Raw genomic sequence first — 27,211 nt, 5'->3', positions numbered from 1 at the left:
TCGCGGCCGGACAGTAAGATTACTACTTCCGGTCGCGGCTTCCGGACTTGTGCACTTGGACCAGCGGCAGCAGACGGAGCGGACGGGCCGGAGGGAGCCGTGGTGGCAGGAGCAGGTAAGAGATTTCAATGTATGTTCGTGTTTGTGTACGTTTACTACTGTATGTTAACCTTCTACACTGTGTGTTAGCTCAAAAAATGGCGACACACAGTGTAGGTTAGACCATTCAAACCCCTCGTTTATCCCGGCACTAGCCAGGATAAAGGAGGGGGGGATGCTGAGAGCTCACTAGAGCGAGGGCTTTTTACCCAATTTTGCAATGCTGCAATTTTGGGAATAGCTCCATCTAGTGACCAGCAATGGGAAATATTATAAATTAGAATCTAATTTATAATATTTCCTGACTCGTGAAAAAAATAAAAAAAAATGGAACAATGTTTAATCACCCATACACTAAATGTTTAATTAAAAAAAAAACAACATGTTTTTCTGGCAACACATTCCCTTTAAGAAAGTTTCTAAATGCTGTTTTGAATACTTTGAGGGGTGCAGTTTTTAAAATGGGGTGATTTATGGGGGCTTTCTAATATAGAACATTGTTTTTTGACTCCATATGAAATATAAATAAAAATAATAAATTACAGCTTATATTTTTATAACCGTTTTTATTTCCTTCCTTCCACCAAAATAATGTGATATCCAAATTTGGTCTTCACAGGAGGATCGGTGTAAACAGGTTTGTCCATAGTGCTTACAGTAAGCGCAAAAGCAGCTTCTTGGAAAGGTCCAACCATCGAGCCTCTGGTCATCCAGCCCAAATCTCCCTGTAGAAAAAGTTTTAAAATATGATGATTCAGGATTCATAAAACACATGAAATATACAATTTTTATAGCTTAATCTGCGGAAAAATTTGAGGTGGTATCTGGAGGTGGCTTAAAGCTTTGGGACATGGGTAAGTGATGGCACAGAAGGCAAGGTCTAGTGGAAGAAGATCGGACATTTTTTTTAAGAAACAAACCATCCTAGGACATATGCAGCACATACCGGGGGAAGAAAAAAAAATATTTGGACATAAATTGATTCAGTGAGATATAAATACCATTTCCCAGGCTATTGCCTAATTACCACCTGGCCAGGTAATACAATAAAATGTTTTTTTATCATATACTTACATGTACAGAAAGTACATGTGGGAGTATCACAAACTAATTATACCTATAGTAGACCAAAAACAATGGCATATATTAGTCAGAATCATAGTCCATAGAAAAATGGTAAAGGAAATGTCCACCATGTAGAGTAATAATAGTAGGTTATATATAAAGTGCACTTGTTTAGCTTATGTTGGTATCCATATGCATTTGGCAAGATATATAGCCTCCAGGTTAGTACACAGCGTGTATTTACACTCACTGAACACATTTCTATACGATTTTTTTTCTACCCTGGTGTGTGCTGAATATGTCCTAGGCTGTATTTTTATTTTCCTAGTCTTTTTAACTAGGATGGCACTGTGTAGGATCTGGCTATACTTATTGGGGTCTCTATTGGATAGTCTCTATGTTTGATTATTTATTTTTTTCTAGTAGAAGAGGAGCAAAGAACTGCACAAAATCAGAGCGGAGAGGAAGAAATTACAAAATGCTGAAGAGATGAGATGTAATGAATTGGTCCATACATTTTTAATCCTCCTTAATTCTTTAATAAATTTCAATTAAAAAAATAAATATCAGACATTACTGTATCATAATATCCAAAACTTCCAGGCACCATGCTTTAACAGATTGCGTAAACAATTCTTCAGACAACATAACTCCCCATTCCCCACCCCCTTCTACCCCAAAGATCTTCAAACATCATAAAAATATACTCTTTTAAGGCAATAATAGGAGATGAATTTACCTAGGAAGGACTCTGATCAATTCCAAATCCCCCAGGTTTCCTCCCACTTTATTATACAGCTTGTCTGCTCCTATTTTCTCATATTCTATTTTTTTTTTTTTTATCAAATAGATTTTATTGACAAGTTTTCATAATATACAGACATTGGACATAGAAAACATCCCCTACATCCCACCCCTTCCCTTAACATCTCCCACCCTTTAGTAAAGTGCACTATGAACTGTATTAAAGAGCACCTTTCACCTCCCCATACATGTGCAGCATGTAATGGGCATGGCTGCACAAACCCTGGGGCACTTTACATTTTTTTTCTACCTCCCTCCGTTTAGACATGTTATATTTGGCGCCCGATATTTAAATAACCCCCTGAACGGTCAACGGACCGTGTACTGGCAAGGGTGGCGTGTTACTATGGCTGTGACACTGTCCAATCAGGTATGGACAGTGCCACAGCAAGAGCGAGGAGAGAGAGTGTGCGCGCGCCCGCCCATGCACACTCTCTCACTCTTCAGCTTTGAAGGTCAGTCTTTTCACCAGAACGGGCAAGGGGGCGTGTCACTGCTACGGACAGTGTAAGAGTAGTGGAGAGGAGAGCGCGCGCTCAGCTCTTGTGAGAGATCAGTCTTGTATTGTCTGCCGAACTGGCAAGGGGGCGTGTCACTGTTACAGACAGTGTAAGAGCTGGGGAGCGTTTACACTGTCCGTAGCAGAGACACGCCCCCTTGCCAGTTCGGCAGACAATACAAGACTGATCTTTTGCAAGAGCTGAAGAGATGAGAGAGCGCTCGCCTTTCCACAGCTCTTACACTGTCCGTAGCAGTGACACACCCCCTTGCCAGTTCGGCAGAAGACTAAACTTGAAAGCTTGCACACTCTCTCCTCACTCTTGCTGTGACACTGTCCATATCTGATTGGACAGTGTCACAACCATAGTCACAAGCCCCGTTGATAGTTCAGGGGGTTATTTAAATATTGGGTGCCAAATATAACGGCACCGATATCTAAATAATGGAGGGAGGTAGAATTTTTTTTTTTTTAAAGTGCCCCAGGGTTTGTGCAGCCCTCCCCATTACATGCTGCACATGTATGGGGAGGTGAATGGTTCTCTTTAATCTACCAGACTACAACAAGCCTCCCCTCACAACTACGTACATTTCCCCATCTAGATCTATAACAAACATTAATGATTCTCATCCAATAGCCCAATAGATACATTGTTCAAAAGAGTAGCCGATGGCAACCCCAGCGACATCAACCACAGTGTTAATTGACCCTCAAACTTTTTAAATCGCACCACGTTTGAGGTAGACTGCCCTCTTCGACTGTTTAGTACCGTTCATATGATCAATTCCCTATATGCGGGTGCAAATGAATCCAACCATCTCATTGCTATCAGCTTACGTGCCTGATACAATACTTTTTGGATTGCCAATTTTTGAAGAATAGTGACTGCAAGATTGTCCAGATAGCCCAGAACACCCATTAATGGATCCTGCGGTACCTGTAAACCAAATACCCTATTTACCAATGCAAAAACCTCTTCCCGATACCCCTGCAAATTAGGACTCCCCCACATCATATGGAGAAGTTCCGCCTGTTAATCTGAACATCACGGGCACCGCGCATCAGTTTGAAGACCCCTTTTTTTTTTTTTCTTTAAAGAGCACCGGAGTACGATAAACTCTGAAGCAAGAATAACGGAGACCTACGATGTGCCACGTTAAGTGAGATCAGTGGGACATCTGCTAGAATGCTTTTCCAAGCATCCTCAGATATATTCCCCACATCTCGAGACCATATTTCTTTCACCTGGTTTAAGGTGGATTTCAACACATAACCCAATAGTTGGCCGTACAAGAATTAAATTATGCCCTTCATACTTCCTGGATTTTCCAGCACATTTATAACCACGGATGTCTGTACCTCTGGCAGGACCTCTGCATATTGTGCGGTCAATGCATGCCTCAACTGCAGATATTGATAAAAGAAAGTATTCGGCAATGTAACGCTTCTTGTAACTGTTGGAAGGACTGCATTACACCTTCTTTGTACAGTTGGGAAATATATTTGACCCCCATACAGTCCCACTCGTCAAACCCCCTTAATTGAAACAACTCCCATAGCCTTACATTGCGCCATATAGGTATGAACCTAGTAACCCCCGTGACACCCTGTAAGCTCCGAGTCTTCCACCAAACCTTATGTATCGAGGAACAGTTGGCATAGGGATGGGCGCAAGTCTAAAGCGGTGCGCTTCTAGCAAAGAAAAGAAGGAACCGTGTCCTAACATATGCGTCAAAATTGCACCACTAGAGCCCCCATGATACGAAACCCCCCAACCTTTAAAATGCTGCAATTGTGCCGCCAAAAAGTATGTTTGAGGATTAGGAACAGCCAAGCCTCCCTTATCAGTAGGCAACTGCAATGTCTCCAACTTAATCCTAGGAGTCCTCCTTCCCCACATAAATCCCCTGAATATTTGATTCATTCTGCAGAACAAATAATTTGGAAGCCAGACTGGAGAGCTGTGCAATACATAAAGCAGTTGCGGCATCAATATCATCTTTAGCAAACTGACTCTACCCACCAATCTCAGTGGTAGTTTACCCCAGGTCTCAGTCTTCATTTTAAATTTTCCCAGAAGTGCCAAAATGTTCAGGGGAACAAAATCCATAACTCTACGAGTGATCTGAATCCCCAAGTACATAAACTGTGCCGTAACAGGTACCATAGCTAAATTAGGCGGCAAAGAATCCACTAATGGATCTATTGGAAGCAGGGCCGATTTATTCCAGTTGAGAGTGAGACCAGAATATGTACCAAATAAAGTAATAGTGCAGACAGCCTGAGTCAAGGACTCCTTCGCATCTCCCAGAAACAGGAGGAGATTATCAGCATATAAAGTCACCTTCTCCTCCAACCGTCCATATTTAAGCCCTATAATTTCCTGAGTCATTCTAAGCTCGATTGCCAAGGTTTCTATCGCAAAAGCAAAAACGTAAGGGAAACAAGGGACATCTCTGCCTCGTCCCGCTTTCCAGAGTAAAAGCATCGGATACCATATTATTGACCCGTACCCTAGGTGCATTGTACATTACCCGTAGCCATGAGATAAATCGGGCCCAAATCCCATTTTTTCCAGTACGGCGCACAGATAAGCCCATTTTACACTGTCAAATGCCTTAGCGGCATCCAAGCACAACACAACCCGATTCCCAGGATTATCTGTAACCGCCTGGAGATTCAGGAACAAACGCCTAATATTTATAGCAGTGAATTTAGAAGGCATGAAGCCCACCTGGTCATTATGTACAAGAGATGTAACAACCTTTCCAAATCTTAGTGCCAGGACTTTAGCCAAAATTTTAATATCAGTTGGAAGTAATGGTATGGGACGGTAGGAGTCACAACAGTCCGGATCCTTATCTGGTTTCAAGAGAATAATTATAAGTGCTTCCATCATTGATGAAGGCAATCTCCCCCTCTCCTCTGTCACCTGTAGCATCGATAACATTTGGGGCAGCAGTAATTCACAATATGTCTTATAAATTTCAATGGGGAGCCCATCAGTCCCAGGGGCCTTTTCATTGGCCATCTGCCGTACTGCTAACTCCAACGTAAATGGCACCTCTAGGGAATCACATTGCTCCGTCGATAAAGACGGCAAGGAGATACCATCCAAATAAATATTAAGATCCGCATCAGAGACCACAACCGTGGAGGTATACAAAAATCTATAAGAACCACAAAATTGAGTTAAAATACTCAGTAACAAGCTCACCTCGCCCATTTCGAATACCCGCAACAAAGTGAGCCTCTCGTGTTCTAGAAATAGTAGCCAACAGATGGCCTGAACATTCCCCTTCTTCAAGATTTTGCTGCCATATTAATATGCGCTTATTCTCTGCTCTTTGCTTATCATGTGCTGTAAGTGCGTCCTGTGCTTCCTTGCAGTGTTTCAAGTTTTCCTGTGTAGGGTCTAAAATATACCTCCCCTCCATTTCCTGCAGTCTAGATCGTCTCAGTACTCCTAGTTCCGTTTTTACTTTTGACTCTAGACACCTCTTGTATAAATAAACCTCGTAGAAAGGCCTTCATTGCATCCCATACTATAAGCACAGCAGTGGAACCCACATTTTGTTGAAAATATTCCTTCAATCTATTCGATACACCACCACCCACCAATCGTAACCAGAATAGATTAAGCTTCCATCCTAGACGTCTATTATGGGCAACATGTTGCAATCCCAGAGTCAGTAATACAGAAGTATGATCTGACAAAGAAAAGGTATCGTACACATTCAACGTATGGCAACATTCAAGTATTGCCCAAACACATGTCTATACGAGACAAAGAATTAGGAGAGGCGGAATAACGTGAATATTGCCTTAGGTCTGGCGCTCGGAGCCTCCAAAAGGTCATGCATGTCCAATTCCCATATGAAATGCCCGAATCTGGTAATACCAAAGAAACATTAGCAACAGCCACCGGAAATTTATCTAATAAACGAGCCATCATGACCAAAGGAGCCCCCAGCTCATGAACCATGAAACCCAGAGCTGACTTACGCACTGTATTAGAAAATGGAGGTGGAACATAAATTGCTATGAGAATACACAGAATAGGGATGCAAGATGCATCGAAACTTCGATACAGTTTCAATGCATTGTGCACCCTGGAACGGTTTGATACCAGTATTTCATGCAAAGCTTAGCATTGTAACACATGAATGTATGAGAGCGGGGCTGTGCCTGTGTAATACAGCCATTGCCCCGCTCCTGAGTCCTGATAACAAGTGCGCGCGCGTTCAGCATGATGTGATGCAGCCGGCGCTGCACTAATGAGGGGCGGCACTGAAGCCTGAACATGGCGGGCGCACTGCAAAACACCCCCATGTTCTGTCTTCAGTGCCTGTGCCGCCACTCGTTATTGCAGAGCGGCTATATCACCTTATTCTGACTGCGCGCTTTTGTTGTCAGGAGCAGGGTAATGGCTGTATTAACCCCTTAGTGACCAGCCCATTTTAGGCCCTAATGACCAAGCTATTTTATTCGTTTTTCTATAGTCACATTCAAAGAGCTATAACTTTTTTATTTTTTCGTCTACATAGCTGTACGAGGACTTGTTTTTTGCGGGATTAGTTGTACTTTTTAATAGCACCATTTTTGGGTACATATAATTTTTTAATTAACTTTTTTTGGGGGGGGGGGGGGTTATAAAAAAAAACCTGAAATTCCACCATTGTTCTATGCGTTTTTAAATTGACGCCGTTCACTATGCGACGTAAATAACATGTTACCTTTATTGTATGGGTCGGTACGATTACGGCGATACCACACATGTAGAGGTTTTCTATGTTTTACGACTTTTGCACAATGAAAACTCTTTTGAACTAAAATTATTTGTTTTTGCATCGTTGCTTTACAAGAGCCGTATCTTTTTTATTTTTCCATCAATGTAGTGATTTTTTCGACTTGTTCTTTGCGGGACGAGACGTAGTTTTGAATGGTACTGTTTTGGGGTGCATGGGACTTATTGATTCATTTTTATTATGACTTTTTTGGGGGGCAATGGAAAAAAATTGCAATTTCGCCATTGTTTTTTGCGTTTTTTTTTACGGTGTTCACCTTGCGGTTTAAATTACATATTGACTTTATTAATAGAGTCATTACGGTCGCGGCGATACCATATATGTGTACTTTTATTTATTACACTTTTACTAAATAAAACCACTTTTTATTGGAAAAAATGGTTTTATTTTTTTTTTTTACTGTACTTTTTATTAATAATCTTTATTTCACATTGGTGACTTATTTTATTAGTCCCACTGGGGGACTTTACTGTGCGATCTTCCGATCGATAGATTCAGTATTTTATTGTGAAAAACACCAACATTTTGCAAAAAACTGCAAAAATTAGCATTTTTCAAAATGTAAATGTATCTGCTTGTACCTGAACATAAGTGATCCTTAGGCACATGTTTGAGTCCAGTAGCATATTTATAAAAAACAGCAGAATCTGGGCAATAAATATTGATTTGTGATGAGGGCTGGGCAATCGAAAAAAAAAACAGAAACCGAAATTCAGCGCAATTAACCGATGTCATCTTGCGCATTTCTGTTTTTACATTTTTTTTTTTTACCGGTTTCAATTCTATCTGCATCCTCAGGACGCAGATACATAAGGTTCCTGCTCGGCCATTCACTATGTATCGCGAGGCAGTGACATCATCGCGCCTGTCTGTGCAGAGCCAGACAGACCGGAGGAGCAGAGGGATCTCCACCACTCGTCGTTGGAATGCGTTTAGGGTAGTATGTATATTATTTATATCAGGCACGATTGGGGCTGTGTGGGGGCAGTTATGGGGGACTTTAAAATGTTTGAGTACAGTTATAGCGGCATTATACTGCGTGGAAGGCTGTTATAGGGGCATTATACTGCGTGGAAGGCAGTTATAGGGGCATTATACTGCGTGGAAGGCCGTTACAGGGGCATTATACTGAGTGGAAGGCAGGTACAGGGGCATTATACTGTGTGGAAGTCAGTTATAGGGATATTATACGGTGTTACAGGCAGCTATGGGGCATTATACGGTGTGGGGAGACCTATGGAGGCAACATACTGTGTAGGGGCACGTATCGGGGTATATTATATACAGTAGTATACAGCAGGCTCAGGGGATAAATATTAATTCAGTTGCATGAAGGGAAATGAAGGAGAAAATTTGGATCTTTGCGAGGGCGCTGCTGTGTGGTGGAAATGATAAAAACCAGGTCCAGGGTATAATGTTCAAGAAGTTTTATTCCAATAAGAGGCCACTTATTGGAATAAAACTTCTTGAACATTATACCCTGGACCTGGTTTTTATCATTTCCACCACACAGCAGCGCCCTCGCAAAGATCCAAATTTTCTCCTTCATTTCCCTTCAACAAAGCGGTCCCCTTGGGATACCGACTCGGATCTGGCAGCAGCACCGTGGTTTTACTTGCCCTTTGAAAACCCTACCTAGGTGAGCATGATACATGCCCTCTCGTCTCATTCTTTACCCACTGATTTGCACAAGGTGGCGCCGTGTGTTCTTTTTCTCTCTTCCCAATTCAGTTGCATAGCATGCAAATAGGAATGCCATGCAAAAAGGGGTGTGGCCTGAATAATTGTTCATTAATCGTAATCGAGATACATATTCAATTAATCGTGATTTTGATTTAGTTCATAATCGCCCAGGCCTATTTGTCTTCCTCTGGTAAAACCTTCTACATTTCAGCAAAAAAAAATTTAAAACTTGTACATTTTACCTCCATTTTGCTTTAATTCCTGTGAAATGCCTAAAGGGTTAAGAAACGTCCAAATGCTGTTTTGAATACTTTGAGAGATGCCGTTTTTAAAATGGGGTGATTGATGGGGGTTTCTAATATATGGGCCCCTCAAAGCCACGTAAGACCTGACCTGGTCTCTAAAAAAAATAGGTTTCTGAACTTTTCTTGAAAATGTGAGAAAATGCTGTTAAAAACCTATAAGCCCTATAACGTCCTAGAAGAATAAATGGACGTTCAAAAAACAACGCCAACATGAAGTAGACATATGGGAAATTTGAACTAGTAACTATTTTGTGTGGTATAACAATCTGTCTTACAAGCAGATACAATTAAATTGAGAAAAATTCAAAATTTTTCTACATTTTGGTGTTTTTCACAAACACTGATTTTAATAGACCAAATTTTACCACTAACATAAAGTACAATGTGTCACGAGGAAATCTCAGAATCGCTTGGATAAATAAAAGCATTCCAAAGTCTTTAACACAAAGTGACATGTATGAGCTTAAATGTCCAAACTGGGCTGAAAATACATTACTGCTATGTTTACTTTAATATGAGCCATTGCCCTTGCAACAGTACAAGGCTATTTAACGCCTTTATGACCTCTGATAAATATAGCGGTTATGATGTAAAGATACACAGCCCAACTCGTTGCAACTGAGGGGATTGGAGAACACTAAGATCCTGGCATTTAAGGCCTCATGCACACAACCGTAGCCATGTGCACGGCCGTGATTTTCGGGTCGGCCGGGGGCGGAGTGTCACCCGCGAGCTGCCCGCAAATCGCAGGCCGTGCACATGGCTGCGGCCATTCTTTGCTATGAGCCTGGCCCGCAGAACACGGCCGTAATAAGACATGCCCGTTCTTTCTGCGGTCCGGGCTACTGGACCACACACAGACCGTGGAAACCATAGGAATAAATAGGGCCGCAATTCTACCGTGGATTTTCGGGGGAATTGCGGCCGCAAAAGCACATTCGTGTGTAGAGGGCCTAACTCTAACTTTACAAGGTAGTAAGCCCCATGTAACAGTAATCACCAGTCATTGAAGAATTGCTGCTGGACCAGGTGATACCATCTGTCTCACTTATTAAAGAATACCAACAGTATGCCCGAATCAGTAGCATGCATATAAGGCTTCGTTAGCGAAAAAAATGGGTAAAAGGTTTTCTTTCGGACTTTAAATATTTATTAATTGTTTTTCACTAATACCTTTTTTTTTTTACACATTTTATTAGACCCCCTAGACTTGAACCAGCGAACATTAGATCGATGGTACAATACACTGCAATACTAATGTATTGCAGTATGTTGTCATTTTTGCAGGCTCCTGTAACAGCACGATCGCTGTTCTGGTCAGTTAGTCCCGCAGCTTATTGTACGGCCTCACCACTCCATACATTACCGCCCGCACCACGACATGCTATTATGAAGACAAATACCTCATAAAATATTAAATCGGGTTCTCCCAGGTATGGCGATTGTCATATCTGTGGACGTAAACTGCTGTTTGGGCACGCTGTAGGGCTCAGGAGGGAGGGAGCGCCATTTGGCTTTTAGAGCGCAGATTTTGCTTGGTAGTAGTTCTGTTTGGAGTTTTGCTGGTATTTCAGTTTATAACGTGGGGCATATGTAAGCTGTGTGGAGTACATCAGGGCATAATAAGAGAGTATAATAATGCACCAAATAAATAATAATTCATAGATGTGTGGCCGGTGTCGCACTGATAAATGGCGCCCAATCTTATCTGCTTTTGGAACGCGCTGCACATTTTGCATCGCCATATTCTGAGACAGAACTTTTTTATTTTTTCCCCACCGGAGTTGTGAGGGCTTATTTGTTGGGATAATCTGTAGTTTTCAATTGGTACCATTTTGGGGTACATGCGGTTTTTTTTATCACTTTTTATTTCATTTTTTGGCAAGCAAGGTGACCAAAAACCATAAATTCTGACAATGGTTTTTTTTTTTTTTTTTTTACGGCGTTCACCGTGGGCTATAAATGACAATTTGCGGGTCTATACGATTACGGCGATACCATATGTATAGTTTTTTTTTATGTTTTGCAGCCTTTGCACGATAGAAATCACAATTTTTTTTTTGTGTCACCATATTTTATTTTTCAATCAAAAAAGCTGTGTAAGGGCTTGTTTTTTGTGGGACAGTTTGTACTTTTTATTGGTACGATTTTGAGGTACCTGCGAATTTTTGATCACTTTTTATTGTATATTTTGTGGTAGGGGTAGGTGACCAAAAAAAATTATGATTCTGGCATTATTTGTAACTTTTTTTTTTTGCGGTGTTCACCGTTCGGGAAACATAACATTATAGTTTTGTAGTTTGTGTCGTTACGAACGCGGCGATACCAAATATGTGTACTTTTTTTTTTAAACGTATTCATTGTTTTCCAATAATAGAAGGCTTATAGGAAAAAAAGCATTTTTTGTTTACGTAACTTATTTTTACACTTTTTTTAAAACATTTTTATTAACTGGGAGACTTGGGACCACTGGGGGACTTGAAGACTTGCAGCACTGATCGCTGCTATAATACATTACACTACCTAGGTAGCGTAGTGTAGTCGAACTGTCATTGTGACGTGACAGTCCCTCTGACAGGAAGCCTGCGGATGGTCCTCATAGGCTTCCGTACATGGCAGCCCGGAGGCCATTGCCATGGCAACCATCGCTAGTCCACCTGATTTTATGTGGGGGCTGCCGATCTGCTCTAAACTCCTCAAATACGGCGATTGCAATCGACCGCAGCAACAGGTTTACGAAATCAACGGACAGGAGAGCAGGGCGGACACCCTGCACAGTTAACCGCCGCTGCGGTGTAGCGTCGCGCGCCACTTAACTGCCAATGTACAGACATAACTTCACGTCAAGGTGCGCAAAGTTACTGCTCACCTTGAAGTGCAGTTACGTCAAGGTGCAGGAATGGGTTAATGGGTTCTTCCAGGTTTCCATGAGGGTGTTTCCATCGTTTTCCTGGAAGAAATACCGCAATTTCTTCTGCCATTTTTCACAGGAACTGCGACGAAGGCCCATAATAGAGCCCCCGGGCTGATGGGAACAGAGCCTTACTATGAACAAATACAGTATGCCAGCTTAAAGTATATAGAAGATCCTACATTGAACTTAAGAAAAAAAAATACAAATGTAATAAAGTTATGGAAAAAAAAGTGACAGCACAATTTTTTTTTAAATAAAATATTTATTTAACGAAACCCTACAAAACATGTTATCCCCATGACTGTAAAAATTATAAATGAAGTATATTATTATACACTAAGCAAGCACATTAATATATACTAAGTATATATGTACCCCAAAAGGGTACAGAATGGATTTATACAAGTCTCTCCTTTATACTTTTCTTCTCTCCTGATCACGCCCTTGCAAAAACTGCACTGTGTGAACCTGGCTGTAGGGTTAGAAAACAATTAACTTCTTACCCCTTGTCTGGCCTTGTCCTCACTGTACTGAGTAGCCACTTCACTAAATCGCACTCCAGATTTCAGTTTTTCCATGGCTTCCATAATTTTCCCATGTTTCTCACAGAGAATGTGTCTCACCTGAAAAATAACAAAGCTGTTGATTCTGCCTAGCCCAGTATTATCATACATATGTAAAGTGTAATACTTAGTAGTGGTGATCTTGATTTAGAAAATGATTATTTGCTGTTTTGCAGAACCAACCACCACTACTATTGTCCATGGGTTGTGTCTGCTATTTGCAGGTCCACCCCATTCATTGTATGTGACTGAGCTGCAATACCAATCGCAACCTATGGACAAGAGTCACGCTGGTTCTGGAAAAAGCAGACTTGCTTTTAATCCTAGACAGTCCCTTTAAATATAATGTGACTACTAATCTTTGTAACTAGTCATACAGATCAGCCAACTGTTCCACATCTGCTGTGAGTGGAGAAACAACATTGGGCACGTTGGATTTTCACATTCCCGATCCTTTGTTCCCGATCCTTTGTGTGAGCGCTCAGCCGCTTCGTGTCTGTTCAACTTTTTCCGGAACTAAATGTATCGGTGTACGGACTCAATACAAAGTCTAGGAGCCCGTACTCTGATTTATCGGCTTTCCGGAAAAAGCCGAACAGACATGAAGCACTTGTCCGTTTACACGAGTGCTTCAGCTGCTTCGTTCTAGCGATTGGTGTGGGTCTCAGTGCTCGGACCCCCGCCAATCCAAACTTCTGACATGTCAGAAGTTTGTCAAACGTTTAGCTACACTTTAAGCTGGCCACACGCATATTAGATGTATTTCGGATTAACCCCTTGGATTTTGGCAGAAACGGCTAACCATCGAATGTGTATGGCGGCGTCCTTATTCTTTCCCGACAGCAGATGTTGGGAGACAGAAGGGTCGGGCATGTTGAATTTCAACAAGCCCAATCCTTTTTCTTCGTTAGCAGATAAGTTGCTGGCAGATGAGTCTGGCAAAGGCTTTCTCCCTATTAGGATACGGAACTTAATAAGTGTAAACACTCCGTATTTTACACAACGAATTTCCTTGCGGAAAATCCGCAGCGTAATACAGTAGCAGCGGTGTGGGTGAGATTTCAACAAATCTCATCTCCACACAGCAGAAAACAGCCGCCGAAATAACGATCATAAATTGACCTGTGGTGCGGCTTTTTCAGCCGCAGGATGTCAATTTATGTTGTGGAAGCGCTGCTCTTGCATCGCAGGCTTTCCCCATTGAATTCAATGGGGTGCTTTAACCCGCAATAAAGTGGTATGTATTGCGACATAATGGTAGCGATTCCATCGCAAGTGAGAGAAAAAAAAAAATTATACTTACCCAGAATTCCCTGCTTCTTCTCCCACCCGGCCTCCTGGGATGACATTTCATCCCATGTGATGGCTGCAGCTAATCACAGGCTGAAGCGGTCACATGGCCTGCAACGTCATCTTAGGAGGTCAGACTACACACAGAAGAGGGAGTCGATAAGTATAAACTTTTTTTTTCAGCACTGCTTTCCACAGCAGAAATTCCACCTGAAAAACCGCACCAAAATGTGGTGTGGTCTTTCAAATGGCGTTCCCCGCCCTGTTCGGGGCGGACACGCTCTGCAGCATATGCTCCCTGAACACACTGTGTGTTCCTACCCTTAAAAACACATGCACACACAGCCAAGCTGAGCATGTATATTTTTTTTTGCGGGACTAGTTGTAGTTTTCATTGGTACATACGACTTTATTACTTTTTTATTGGGAGGTGAGATAACCAAAGAATTTAAATTCTGCCATTGTTTTATAGTTTGTTTTTTTACAGCATTCACTGTGCAGCATAATAGGCTCTCGTATTTGTCAGATCAGAAAGCCTCCATGCTGCCATGGCAACACATCAGCAACCTGCGATCACATCAAAGGCGTTCCGCTGGGCGTACAGGGCAAGCCCCTTCTCCGTCTGTAAAACCATTTAGGTGCTGCGAAGGCTTTTGATAGTTGAATCTAAGGGGGTTAAACGGCAAAGATTGGAGAGCACGTGTCGGCTGTATAATATAATCAGCACGCGTAAATAATGCCTGCGACATCACAGTGCTATAACAGTACGACGTTTTTCGGGAACAAACTGCTTACCGGGCGGGAAGGAGTTAATGGATCACTCCGGGCTATAAAGGGAGAGAGGTTAATAACAAAAGTATTTTAGGAAATTGTTGTATCTACAGGTAATTTAACCTTTGGTTTAACTATGAGAACCCTAAACTAACAACCCATGTATGATGCAGCTATGGAAATTTTCTGTTCAAAAAAGGAAAATTCAAAACTAAAACCTACATTCCAAGGCAATATATTAAGGTCTTTACATAACTGAGGAAAACATGAGTATATGGAGAGGTCTTTTCCCTCGTAGCACCTACCTAACTTATTCTACCAAATCCTTGCTATAAATTACCAATGCTTTACAGAGGCTCTGACAGGTCTCAGATGCATCACTGGATATAGGGGAGATTTGGGGATACATTTAGTCATCTATGATTTAATTTATTGTGTTTTTGTTAAAACCTGTGTAAATGCTCTAGGACCCAAAGTAAAAGCCTGTGAATCCTGCTGCTTTTGTTATATGCATTTGTATACAGGAAAATCTGTCAATCACTATGTGGGCGGGGAAAGCAGGACTCACATGCTTTATTAATGCATGCCTATGTGGGCGGGGAAAGCAGGGCTCACATGCTTTATTAATGCATGCCTATGTGGGTGGGGAAAGCAGGACTCACATGCTTTATTAATGCATGCCTATGTGGGTGGGGAAAGCAGGACTCACATGCTTTATTAATGCATGCCTATGTGGGCGGGGAAAGCAGGACTCACATGCTTTATTAATGCATGCCTATGTGGGCGGGGAAAGCAGGACTCACATGCTTTATTAATGCATGCCTATGTGGGCGGGGAAAGCAGGACTCACATGCTTTATTAATGCATGCCTATGTGGGTGGGGAAAGCAGGACTCACATGCTTTATTAATGCATGCCAGCATTCACAGTTTTTAACATGAACATAATGAATCAAATCATAGAAAACTATATATCCCTGACCTCAGCATCTCTCCTTTATCGGGTGTTGCCCTCAGATATGGTAACATACTAGAGTGAATATGGTACCACAGTCGCATCAATCTTCCCGGGATTATTCCACATTAATGTCTTGTTTATCTAGTGTTAACCAGAAGTGCAGAGCAGGTACCTTAACAGCATTTCCACCTTTTGGCGTTTGGGATTTCTTCTCAGCAGCTTCGCCTCCAGCAGCGCCACCTGATCAAAATAAAGAGAAACGTTCTATATGTAACAATTCATGTGATATGAATATAGATTAGATATAGAAAAATTATAAATACAAATCACAATAACCTTAAGGTTGGCAACTGCGTTACGGACCTTACAAACACAGACATAAAACACACTAGGAAAACTTTGGTGTTCTAACTTGGTTTAACCCCTTCTCGCTCCTGGACGTACTATCAGGCCATGGTAACTGCATCGTTCGCGCTCCATGACCTAATAGTACGTCTCGGGAGTAACGGCCATTTTGGCCGTCCCCCCGACACATACAGGAGCTGTAACAGCTGCTGTCTCGTACAGCAGCTGCCGCAGCTCCTTCAACGGGGACCGATCGCTGTGTCCCCGCTAATTAACCCCTTAAAAGCTGCGTTCAATAGGGATCGCGGCTTTTTAGGAGTTAAGCTACAATCACCGGCCTGCTACACGTTAACGGCCGGCGATGGTGACTATGGCAACCGGACACCAAACAATGGCGTCCTGCTATGCCATCGACGGAAGCCTAGTGGGTCCTGACAAAGTCAGGTCCCACTATGCTTGCTGTCAGTGAGTAGCTGACAGTTCTAATACACTGCACTACGCATGTAGTGCAGTGTATTAGAATAGCGATCAGGGCCTCCTGCCCTCAAGTCCCCTAGTGGGACAAAGTAATACAGTAAAAAAAAAGATGTGTAAAAATAAGAAAATAAAAGTTTTAAAGGACGGGTGTCGCGAAAAAAAAATTATTTGATATAAAATTTGATTTTAGTGTGTTATTAAAAGAAATTTTATTTATTTGTGTGTTTTACTTTTTCTAACTTTTACTTCCCTATGGGGGCTGCCATTTTTTTTCATCTCTGTATGTGTCGATTAACGACACATACAGAGATGAAATACGGCACATACAGCCCCATAGAGAATGCGAACGGGAGCCGTTCCATTCACTATGCTGTACGCCGTCTGCGTAGGAACGGCGCATGCGCCGCTCCCACAGTCCAAAAGGAAGGACTTCGGCCGAGCGACATCCGACGCCATTTTCATGTGGACCGGAATCCGCGGCCAGACAGTAAGATGACTACTTCCGGTCGCGGCTTCCGGACATGTGATTAGAAGCAAATATTAGGAGCGGAGCGAGCGGACGGAGCGAAGGCAGCGGCGGCAACAGGAGCAGGTAAGTTATGTTTGTGTTTTACTGTTTGATTACCACTGTATGTAGGCCTACTACACTGTGCATTCGCTCAAAAAATGGCGGCACACAGTGTAGGAGGTTTGAACATTCAACCCCCTCCTTTCTCCTGGCACTAGCCAGGAAAAGGGAGGGGGGATTGTGTGAGCTCACTAGAGCATGTGTGTCTATACCAAATTTGCAGCATAAAGCAATGAAGTTGCTTTACCACATTGCAATGCTGCAATTTTGGGAATTGCTCCCTCTAGTGACCAGCACATGGAAATGTTATAAATTAGAATCTAATTTATAATATTTCCTGAGTTGTAAAAAAATGAAAAAAAGACAATGTCTAAGGCCTCATGCACACGACCGTAAAAACTCCCGTTATTACGGGTCGAAATTACGACCCGTAATAACGGGCTCATAGACTTCTATTGGCGACGGATGCCTTCCCGTTTTCTCACGGGAAGGTGCCCGTGCCGTTGAAAAAGATAGAACATGTCCTATTTCAGGCCGTAATAACGGCACGGACAGTCCATAGAAGTCTATGGAGCTCTCGTAATGACGGGTGGCTACATGTGTGCACATGTCATTACGGCAGCGTTGCTAAGCGACGTCAGTAAATAGTCACTGTCCAGGGAGCTGAAAGAGTTAACTGATCGGCAGTAACTCTTTCAGCACCCTGGACAGTGACTACCGATCAGAATAAACCTGTAAAAAATAAAAATAAAAGACGTTCATACTTACCGAAAACTTCCTGCTTCCTCCAGTCCGGTCTCCCGCCCGTTGCCTTGGTGACGCGTCCCTCTCGACATCCGGCCCGACGTCCTGGATGACGTTTCAGGCCATGTGACCGCTGCAGCCAATCACAGGCTGCAGCGGTCACATGGACTGCCGCGTCATCCAGGGATGTCGGGCTGGATGTGAAGAGAGGGACGCGTCACCAAGACAACGGCCGGGTAAGTATGAATTTCTTTAACTTTTATTACAGAAAGGGCTGTCCCTTCTCTCTATCCTGCACTGATAGAGAGAAGGGGCTGCCGATTAGTGCAGTGCTATTTTGCCGCCAAAAACGAGCCCGTAAATACGGGTGGAATACTGGTGACACCGGACCCATATTTACGGGCACGGGTTCGTAAATACTGGTGCAAAACGGGTGGAATACGTGTGACACTGGACCCGTATTTACGCCAGTATTTACAGGTGGGAAAAAATACGGTCGTGTGCATGAGGCCTAATCATGTATATACGAACTGTTAAACAAAAAAAAAAAAACTTTTTAAAACATTTTCTACCGACACATTCCCTTTAAAAGTAAAAATCCCCCTTTTTCCCTTATCAGTCCTTTATTATTAATAAAAATAGATAAATAAACTATACATAATTGGTATCGCCGCGTCCGTAACGGCCTGAACTACAAAATTATTTCGTTATTTATCCCGCACGGTGAACGCCGTAAAGGAAAATAATAATAAACCGAACCACAATCACAATTGTTTGGTCACTTCACCTCCCAAAAAATGGAATAAAAAGAGATGAAAAAGTCGCATGTACCTAAAAATGGTACTGATCGAAACTACAGTCCTCGCACGACTTTATTGATTGAAAAATAAAAAAGTTCTGGCTCTTGATTTTTTACAAAATATATTTTATTGTGCAAACGCCATAAGACATAAAAAAAACTATAAACATCTGGTATCGCCGTAATCGTATCGCCCCGCAGAATAAAGTGAATATGTCATTTATAGCGCACGGTGAACGCTGTAAAAAAAATAGAATAAAAATCAATAGTAGAATTGCTGTTTTTTAGTCATCACGCCACCTAAAAATAGAATAAAAAAATCAAAAAGTCGCATGCACCCCAAGAAAACTGCAATGGATTCCTCAAGGGGTCTAGTTTCCAAAATGGGGTCACTTTTGGAGGTTTCCACTCTTTTGGAACCACAAGACCTCTTCAAACCGGACATGGTGCCTAATAAAAAAGAGGCCTCAAAATCCACTAGGTGCTCCTTTGCTTCGGAGGCCGGTGCTTCAGTCCATTACCGCCCGAGGGTCACATGTGGGATATTTCTCTAAACTGCAGAATCTGGGCAATAAGTATTAAGTTGCGTTTCTCTGATAAATCCTTTTGTGTTATAAAAAAAAAAATGGTATAAAGAGGATTTTCTGACATAAAAAAAATGTAAACTTCACCTCTACTTTGCTCTAAATTTCTGTGAAACACCTAAAGGGTTCATAAACTTTCTAAATGCTGTTGTGAATACTTTGAGGGGTCTAGTTTCTAAAATGGGGTGTTTCATAGGGGTTTCTAATATATGGGCCCCTCAAAGCAACTTCAGAACTGAACTGGAACCTAAAAAATAAATAAAAATGAGGCAATACTTCGCTTCTCCTAATGAGCATTGCCTACTCCAAGATGACCCCAGTTTTGACCGTTTGTATAAAAGGAGACCCCTATTAAACCGTTTCAGTGCCCGGTTTTCCCAATCCTACACCCCGAGAAGTGTATTTCTATTGATGAGTCCTTGGTACATTTTAAAGGGAGGCTTCAATTCCGCCAGTACCTGCCGAGTAAGAGGGCAAGGTATGGCGTGAAGATGTATAAGCTGTGCGAATGCATCAGGGTATACCTACAAATTTAGGATATATGAAGGGAAGGACACCAGTGCTCAGCCCCCAGAATGCCCCCCCTTACTGGGTGTTAATGCAAAAATTGTGTGGGATTTGGTGCACCCACTGCTGGACCAGGGTTACCACCTCTACCTGGATAATTTTTATACCAGTGTCCCACTCTTCAAGGGCCTCGCTTCCAGAAGTCTTGCAGCATGCGGCATTGCTAGAAGAAATCTGAGAGGCCTCCCTAAGACTCTGCTTGGGCAAACACTCAGAAGGGGTGAGAGCAGGGCACATTCTAGCAACAACATATTGTTTGTCAAGTACAAGACAAGAGAAATGCCACACCAGTACCCATGTACCTGTACGACGTACCAGTACAGAGACCACCAAACCAGACTACATCCTGGACTACAATTGGTACATGGGAGGGGTGGACTTGTCGGATCAAGCCCTGAAGCCCTACAGCGCCATGCGGTGTGGTATAAGAAGCTGGCCGTGCACATCATACAGATGGCATTGTACAATGTGTACGTGCTACGTCGTTGTGCAGGCCAGACGGGAATTTTCCTGGAATTTCAATAGGTGGTTATCAAGAACCTAATCTTTAGGGACCAAGAAGGGGGGGGACACCCAGTACTTCTGGAAGCGGGGCCACACGCATCGTACCAGGGCAACACTTTCCAGGAGAAGTTCCCCAAATTGGCAAGAAAGGAAAAAGTCAAAAGAGGTGCAAAGTCTGCTATAAGAGGGGGATAAGGAAGGACACAATATATCAATGTGACACGTGTACCGAAAAACTGAGGCTCCATATGAAAGAGTGCTTCAAAATATATCATACATCCATTGATTTTTAATCTACCCCAGTTTCACTTACCCTGAAGCACTCCACACAGCTTATCTCCCTCATCTTTCCCTTCTGAGCCCTGCTGTGTGTCCAGGCAGCTGATAACATCCACATTGAGGCTATTGCCGTACCCGAGAGAACCCACATTACAGTTTATGGGGTGTATGTCTCCGGTCAAAATGCTCACTACACCTCTAGATGAATGCCTTAAGGAGTGTAGTTTTTAAAACGGGGTCACTTCTTGCGGGTTTCAACTGTACTGGTACCTCAGGGGCTTCTGCATACATGACTTCGCACCAGAAAATCCCCAGTAGGCCAAATGGTGGTCCTTTGCTTCTGAGCCCTCCCATAGGGCCAAACGTCAGTTTATCACCACAAATTGGGCAGTGCCGCACTCAGAACAAATTGGGCAACAAAATGGGGTATTTTATTTCTTGTGAAAATAAGAAATTTTCAGCCATAACTACATATTATTGGAAAAAATTTTGTTTGAATTCCCAGCCCAATTCAAATAAGTTATGTGAAAAAACTATGGGGTCAAAATGGTCACAACACCAATAAATAAATTCCTTGAGGGGGTTACTCCAAAATGGGGTCACTTCTGGTGGGTTTCGATTGCTTTGATACCTCTGGGGCTCTGCAAATGTGACATAGAACCCGAAAACCAATCCAGCAAAATCTGCACTCCAAAGAACACACAGCGCTCCTTCCCTTCTGAGCCCTCCCATGGGCCCAAACGGTCACTTTTGGGGGATTCCTACTGTTTTGGCACCTCAACACCTCTCTAAACCTGGCATGCTGCCTAAAATATATTCTAATAAAAAAAAGAGGCCCCAAAATGCACTAGGTGCCTCTTTGCTTCTGGGTCCTGTGTATTAGTCCACAAGCGCACTAGAGCCACATGTGGGACATTTAGAAAAACTGCAGAATCTGGACAATACATATTTAGTAGTGTTTCTCTGGTAAAACCTTCTGCGTTACCGAAAAAAATGTAATAAATTTGAAATTCAGCAAGAAAAATGACATTTGCAAATTTCACTTCCACTTTGCTTTAATTCCTGTGAAATGCATAAAGGGTTAAAAAAAACTCTCTAAATGCTGTTTTGAATACTTTGAGGGGTCTAGTTTTTAAAATGGGGTTTATATTGCATAGGCCCCTCAAAGCCACATCAGAGCTGAACAGGTACCTTAATAAAAAGGCTTGTGAAATGTAAAAAAAAAATAGAAATGACTGTTTATGTCCTAAGCCTTGTAACGTCCAAGAAAAATAAAAGAATGTTCAAAAAACAATGCTAATCCAAAGTAGACATATGGGAAATGGGAACTAGTAACTATTTTTGGTGGTATAACCGTCTGTTTTACATGCAGATGCATTTAAATTCAGAAAAATGCATTTTTTTTAGGCTCCAGTTCAGAAGTTGCTTTTAGGGGCCTATATATTAGAAACCCCTATCAAACACCCCATTTTAGAAACTAGACCCCTCAAAGTATTCACAACAGCATTTAGAAAGTTTATGAACCCTTTAGGTGTTTCACAGGAATTTAGAGCAAAGTAGAGGTGACATTTACATATTTATTTTTTTTGTCAGAAAATCCTTTTTATTCCATTTTTTTCTATAACACAAAAGGATTTACCAGAGAAACGCAACACAATATTTATTGCCCAGATTCTGCAGTTTTGAGAAATATCCCACATGTGGCCCTAGTGCGGTAATGGACTGAAGCACCGGCCTCCGAAGCAAAGGAGCACACAGTGGATTTTGAGGCCTCTTTTTTATTAGGCACCATGTCCGGTTTGAAGAGGTCTTGTGGTGCCAGAACAGTGGAAACCCCCCAAAAGTGACCCCATTTTGCAAACTAGACCCCTTGAGGAATCCATTGCAGTTTTCATGGGGTGCATGCGGCTTTTTGATCAGTTTTTATTCTATTTTTAGGTGGCGTGATGACTAAAAAACAGCAATTCTACTATTGTTTTTTATTCTATTTTTTTTTTTACAGCGTTCACCGTGCGCTATAAATGACATTCACTTTATTCTGCGGGGCGATACGATTACGGCGATACCAGATGTTTATAGTTTTTTTTTTGTCTTATGGAGTTTGCACAATAAAATACTTTTTGTAATAAATCATTTACTTTTTGTGTTACCTTATTCTAAGAGCCATAACTTTTTTATTTTTCCATCAATAAAGCCGTGTGAGGACGTATTTTTTGCGTAACGAACTGCAGTTTCGATCAGGACCATTTTTAGGTACATGCGACTTTTTGATCTCTTTTTATTCCATTTTTTGGGAGATGAAGTGACCAAACAATTGTGATTGCGGTTCGGTTTATTATTAGTTTCTTTTATGGCGTTCACCGCGCGGGATAAATAACAAAATAATTTTGTAGTTCAGGCCGTTACGGACGCGGCGATACCAATTATATATAGTTTATTTGTTTTAATAATAAAGACTGATCAGGGAAAAGGGGGGATTTTTACTTTTAAAACTTTTATTTTCATATATTTACACAACTTTTTTTTACTTTATTACTTTGTCCCACTAGGGGACTTGAGGGCAGGAGGCCCTGATCGCTATTCTAATACACTGCACTACATGCGTAGTGCAGTGTATTAGAATTGTCAGCTACTCACTGACAGCAAGCATAGTAGGTCCTGACTGTCAGGACCCACTAGGCTTCCGCCGATGGTGTAGCCAGAGTCCATTGTTAGGACTCTGGTTGCCATGGTAGCCATCGCCGCCCGCTATCATGTAGCGGGCTGTCGATGGCGGTTTAACCCCTAAGAAGCCGTGATCGCTATTGAACACGGCTTCTGAGGGGTTAATCTGTGGGGACCACCGCGATCGGTCCCTGCACCCTGAGCTGTGATAGCCTGCTGTCGGAAACAGAAGCTATCACAGCTCATGAACGGAGTTATCCGAAGAAGATTATGACAGAAGAGTGGAATTTAGCAATACAATGACGACACAATTTTATGATAATCAGATTTTCAACTGGACCTGTTTTTCTAATGAATTGTAGGACCGTTTGTCACTGAAGGAAACATAACTGCAGAAAATGACTGTCATTTGCTAAGATACCAAGTGAAACCGGCTATTCAGAATATTGCTGGAGAAGCTTTCCGCAATGTTTGGCATCAGCAGGATGAAGCACCGGCTCATTTTTCTCTGCGAGCTCGAAATCTTCTGAACGATCATTTTCCTGATCAATGAATTGGTAGAAGAGGCCCGATAGAATGGCCACCGAGATGACCAGATCTGACCCATTAGAATATTTTTTAATAGGGGTATTTAAAAAGTAAAGTCTGAGGCTAGAATCGCAAACTTAGTCGAGCTGCGGGAAAGAATAGTGAACATTTCGAATTCAGTCACACCAGGTATTATAAATAACGTTATTGACACGTTTTACGTTCGCTTAGGACACTGTCAAGTTGTTGAAGGACATCAGTTCGAACATTTGATTTAATACAGTAATTGTTATGTTTGTACTAATACACATAATACACGTCCTCGGTCTTGCTTTGGTTGGCCGAACACGCACGCACAGCGCAGAGGGGGTTTGGAGTCGTTAAATACACGTGGAATGACGAACCCCGGGGTCCTTATCTCGGGCTGTGTACACACACACACACAAAAGTGAGAGGCAAGGGGACTCGCATTAATCTAGCACCCCGATGAGATGTAAATCCAACCGTGCCACCTCCGCGCGGTACATTTTGGGTAATTATAACACCGGCGGTAACCGTTAATGAAGATGATAACTTTAACGTTAAATATCTCAGCAAAAAAAAAAATCCTATCTCAAAATATGAGTGCACCTGAATTTTTGGTGGGCACTGTATATGTAGCGCTGTGCCCGGGGTATCCTCGACGAGTGGGGGAGCTCCCTGTGCTCCTCCGCTCTGTACTAATGCTAAAGCAGGGAGCTGACGGTTCCTTGCTTCACCATTGGGTTCAACTGTATCTGCATCCTGAGGATGCACATACAGTTGACACCGGCCAACCGGGACACCGCCTTGAAGCCAGGGCTGTCCCGCTGAACCCAGGACTGTTGGGGGGTATGGTGTCAGTGTATATGAGGCACAGCCCAGTAAATATGGGGTGCAGTGACAGTATATACACAGGAACAGCAGAGAGTACATGGTCATCACAGCCCCCTGGCAGCAGTATTCTAGCCGCTCACTGTAGGTTGCAATGGTATTGGCGCGGCGATGAGACGGAATAACTAAACGGTGCATTGAGGACATAGTTGACCACAGTGGCAGCTCCATCAGGTGTTGCAGGGAAGTGTGGCCGGGCTGTGCGAGCTGAAACTACTGCAGGGGAAGCAGGAGGTGTGCGTGCGGCAGGCGATGCGGGACTGAGAGGTGAGAAGTGGTCGATGATGAGAGTAGTAATCACCAGAGACTGTATGTAATGACCACGAGTGTGTATACAGCCACTATATGTAACCTCATTTATGTGACACGTGCATGATCCGGAGGATAGCAACCATCATCCCGCTGTATTACTCCCATCATCCCTGCGTAATATCCCTGTATATACCAGCCCGCCATCATCCCTGTATATCTGTAATGCCCATCGTCCCTGTATAGCTGTAATGCCCATCGTCCCTGTATATCTGTAATGCCCATCGTCCCTGTATATCTGTAATGCCCATCGTCCCTGTATATCTGTAATGCCCATCGTCCCTGTAATCCCCATCGTCCCTGTATATCTGTAATCCCCATCGTCCCTGTATATCTGTAATCCCCATCATCCCTGTATGGGTATGTGAACACACACTAATTACGTCCGTAATTGACGGACGTATTTCGGCCGCAAGTACCGGACCGAACACAGTGCAGGGAGCCGGGCTCCTAGCATCATAGTTATGTACGATGCTAGGAGTCCCTGCCTCGCTGCAGGACAACTGTCCCGTACTGTAATCATGTTTTCAGTACGGGACAGTAGTTCCACGGAGAGGCAGGGACTCCTAGCGTCGTACATAACTATGATGCTAGGAGCCCGGGTCCCTGCACTGTGGTCGGTCCGGTACTTGTGGCCGAAATACGTCCGTCAATTACGGACGTAATTAGTGTGTGTGCACATACCCTATATCTGTAATCCCTATCATCCCTGTAGAATGGGGCGGGCGACACGCGGGCATCGAGGAACATGAACGCGAAGACAATGGGCTGGGCAAAATGAACGGCGCGGGCACGGAGTTGGCTGTGGACCAATAGGATGCCTCCCTCACACCCGGGTATATGACAGAAGTCCCTCAAAGTCTGATAATACGGGAGCACGTGCTGGTCACGAGGATTTGAGCTGCACATCTGTCCACATACAGGTCAGAACGTCCCTCCCCATCACAAAACTGCACTTCTTCAGATAGCCGCCTATATCGATCAAATAAACGCGAGTAGTAATAATAGATGTCGGATATCATGGCGACACTGACGAGAATAGTCTGAAACCACTTACATTATGAGCAATGCCAGTGCACGCGGTGACCCCAATAAATCAGCCCCCATTGCCACGTAGAGGACGTGCAGGCGCTGGGACACCTCGTAAACATTTTACCTTTTCCACCTTTCCCTTTGGGCGGCATGAATCCACTTCTCGTGTATAGAATGGAGTTGTTCCTGATAGGTATGAAGTCACAGGAAGGGGCGGAGCCTACGGGAGAATGCGCAGGACCTCCCACTGTGCGCCTAACAACAAGCAGGAGTCTCCGTGTTACACGAGTACAGCGGATGTAGATCAGGAGTGAGGGATGTCTTTAGATCAATGTATGTTAGGAGGGAGTGAGGTGTTTACATGGGACTGTATGTGGGAGAGCAGGAGAGTATTTACATGGGACAGTCTGTTGGAGGGAGGGAGCTCTTTACATGCGACTGTATGTGGAAGAGCAGGGGAGTATTTACATGGGACAGTCTGTTGGGGGGAGTGAGCTCTTTACATGGGACTGTATGTGGGAGAGTATTTACATGGGACAGTCTGTTGGAGGGAGGGAGCTCTACATGGGACTGTATGTGGGAGAGCAGGGGAGTATTTACATGGGACAGTGTTGGAGGGAGTGAGCTCTTTACATGGGACTGTATGTTGGAGAGCAGGGGAGTATTTACATGGGACAGTGTTGGAGGGAGTGAGCTCTTTATATGGGACTGTATGGGAGAGCAGGGGAGTATTTACGTGGGACAGTCTGTTGGAGGGAGGGAGCTCTTTACATGGGACTGTATGTGGGAGAGCAGGGGAGTATTTACATGGGGCAGTCTGTTGGAGGGAGGAAGCTCTTTACATTGCACGGTATGTGGGAGAGCAGGGGAGTATTTACATGAGACCGTCTGTTGGAGGGAGTGAGCTATTTACATGGGACTGTATGTGGGAGAGCAGGGGAGTATTTACATGGGACAGTCTGTTGGAGGGAGTGAGCTCTTTACATGGGACTGTATGTGGGAGGGAGGGAGCTGTTTACATGGGACTGTATGTTGCAGTGAGTGAGGTATTTTACAAGGGACTGTATGTTGGAGGGGTGTAATGTATTTACAAGGGATTGTATGTTGAAGGGGTGTAATGTATTTGCATGGGACTATGTTGA

At 43.0% G+C, this 27,211-nt stretch overlaps 1 protein-coding gene across 1 annotated transcript; it reads right to left on the bottom strand.

Annotated features, from left to right (window-relative positions):
* Positions 1–645: 645 nt before the first annotated feature.
* PIN4 (peptidylprolyl cis/trans isomerase, NIMA-interacting 4) lies at positions 646–26,300 on the bottom strand. Its single transcript, XM_075834254.1, has 4 exons — positions 26,194–26,300; positions 15,930–15,997; positions 12,681–12,800; positions 646–824 (listed from the first exon to the last, which is right to left on the bottom strand). Exons 1-4 carry the CDS (start codon positions 26,219–26,221, stop codon positions 666–668), a joined length of 375 nt encoding a protein of 124 aa, XP_075690369.1. The 5' UTR covers positions 26,222–26,300; the 3' UTR covers positions 646–665.
* Positions 26,301–27,211: the final 911 nt, after the last annotated feature.

This window comes from Rhinoderma darwinii, chromosome 8 (assembly GCF_050947455.1).
Source record: "Rhinoderma darwinii isolate aRhiDar2 chromosome 8, aRhiDar2.hap1, whole genome shotgun sequence".
Taxonomy (NCBI): domain Eukaryota; kingdom Metazoa; phylum Chordata; class Amphibia; order Anura; family Rhinodermatidae; genus Rhinoderma; species Rhinoderma darwinii.
The sequence above is the reverse complement of the archived record's forward strand: the minus strand, read 5'-3'. Positions and strand labels throughout refer to the sequence as shown.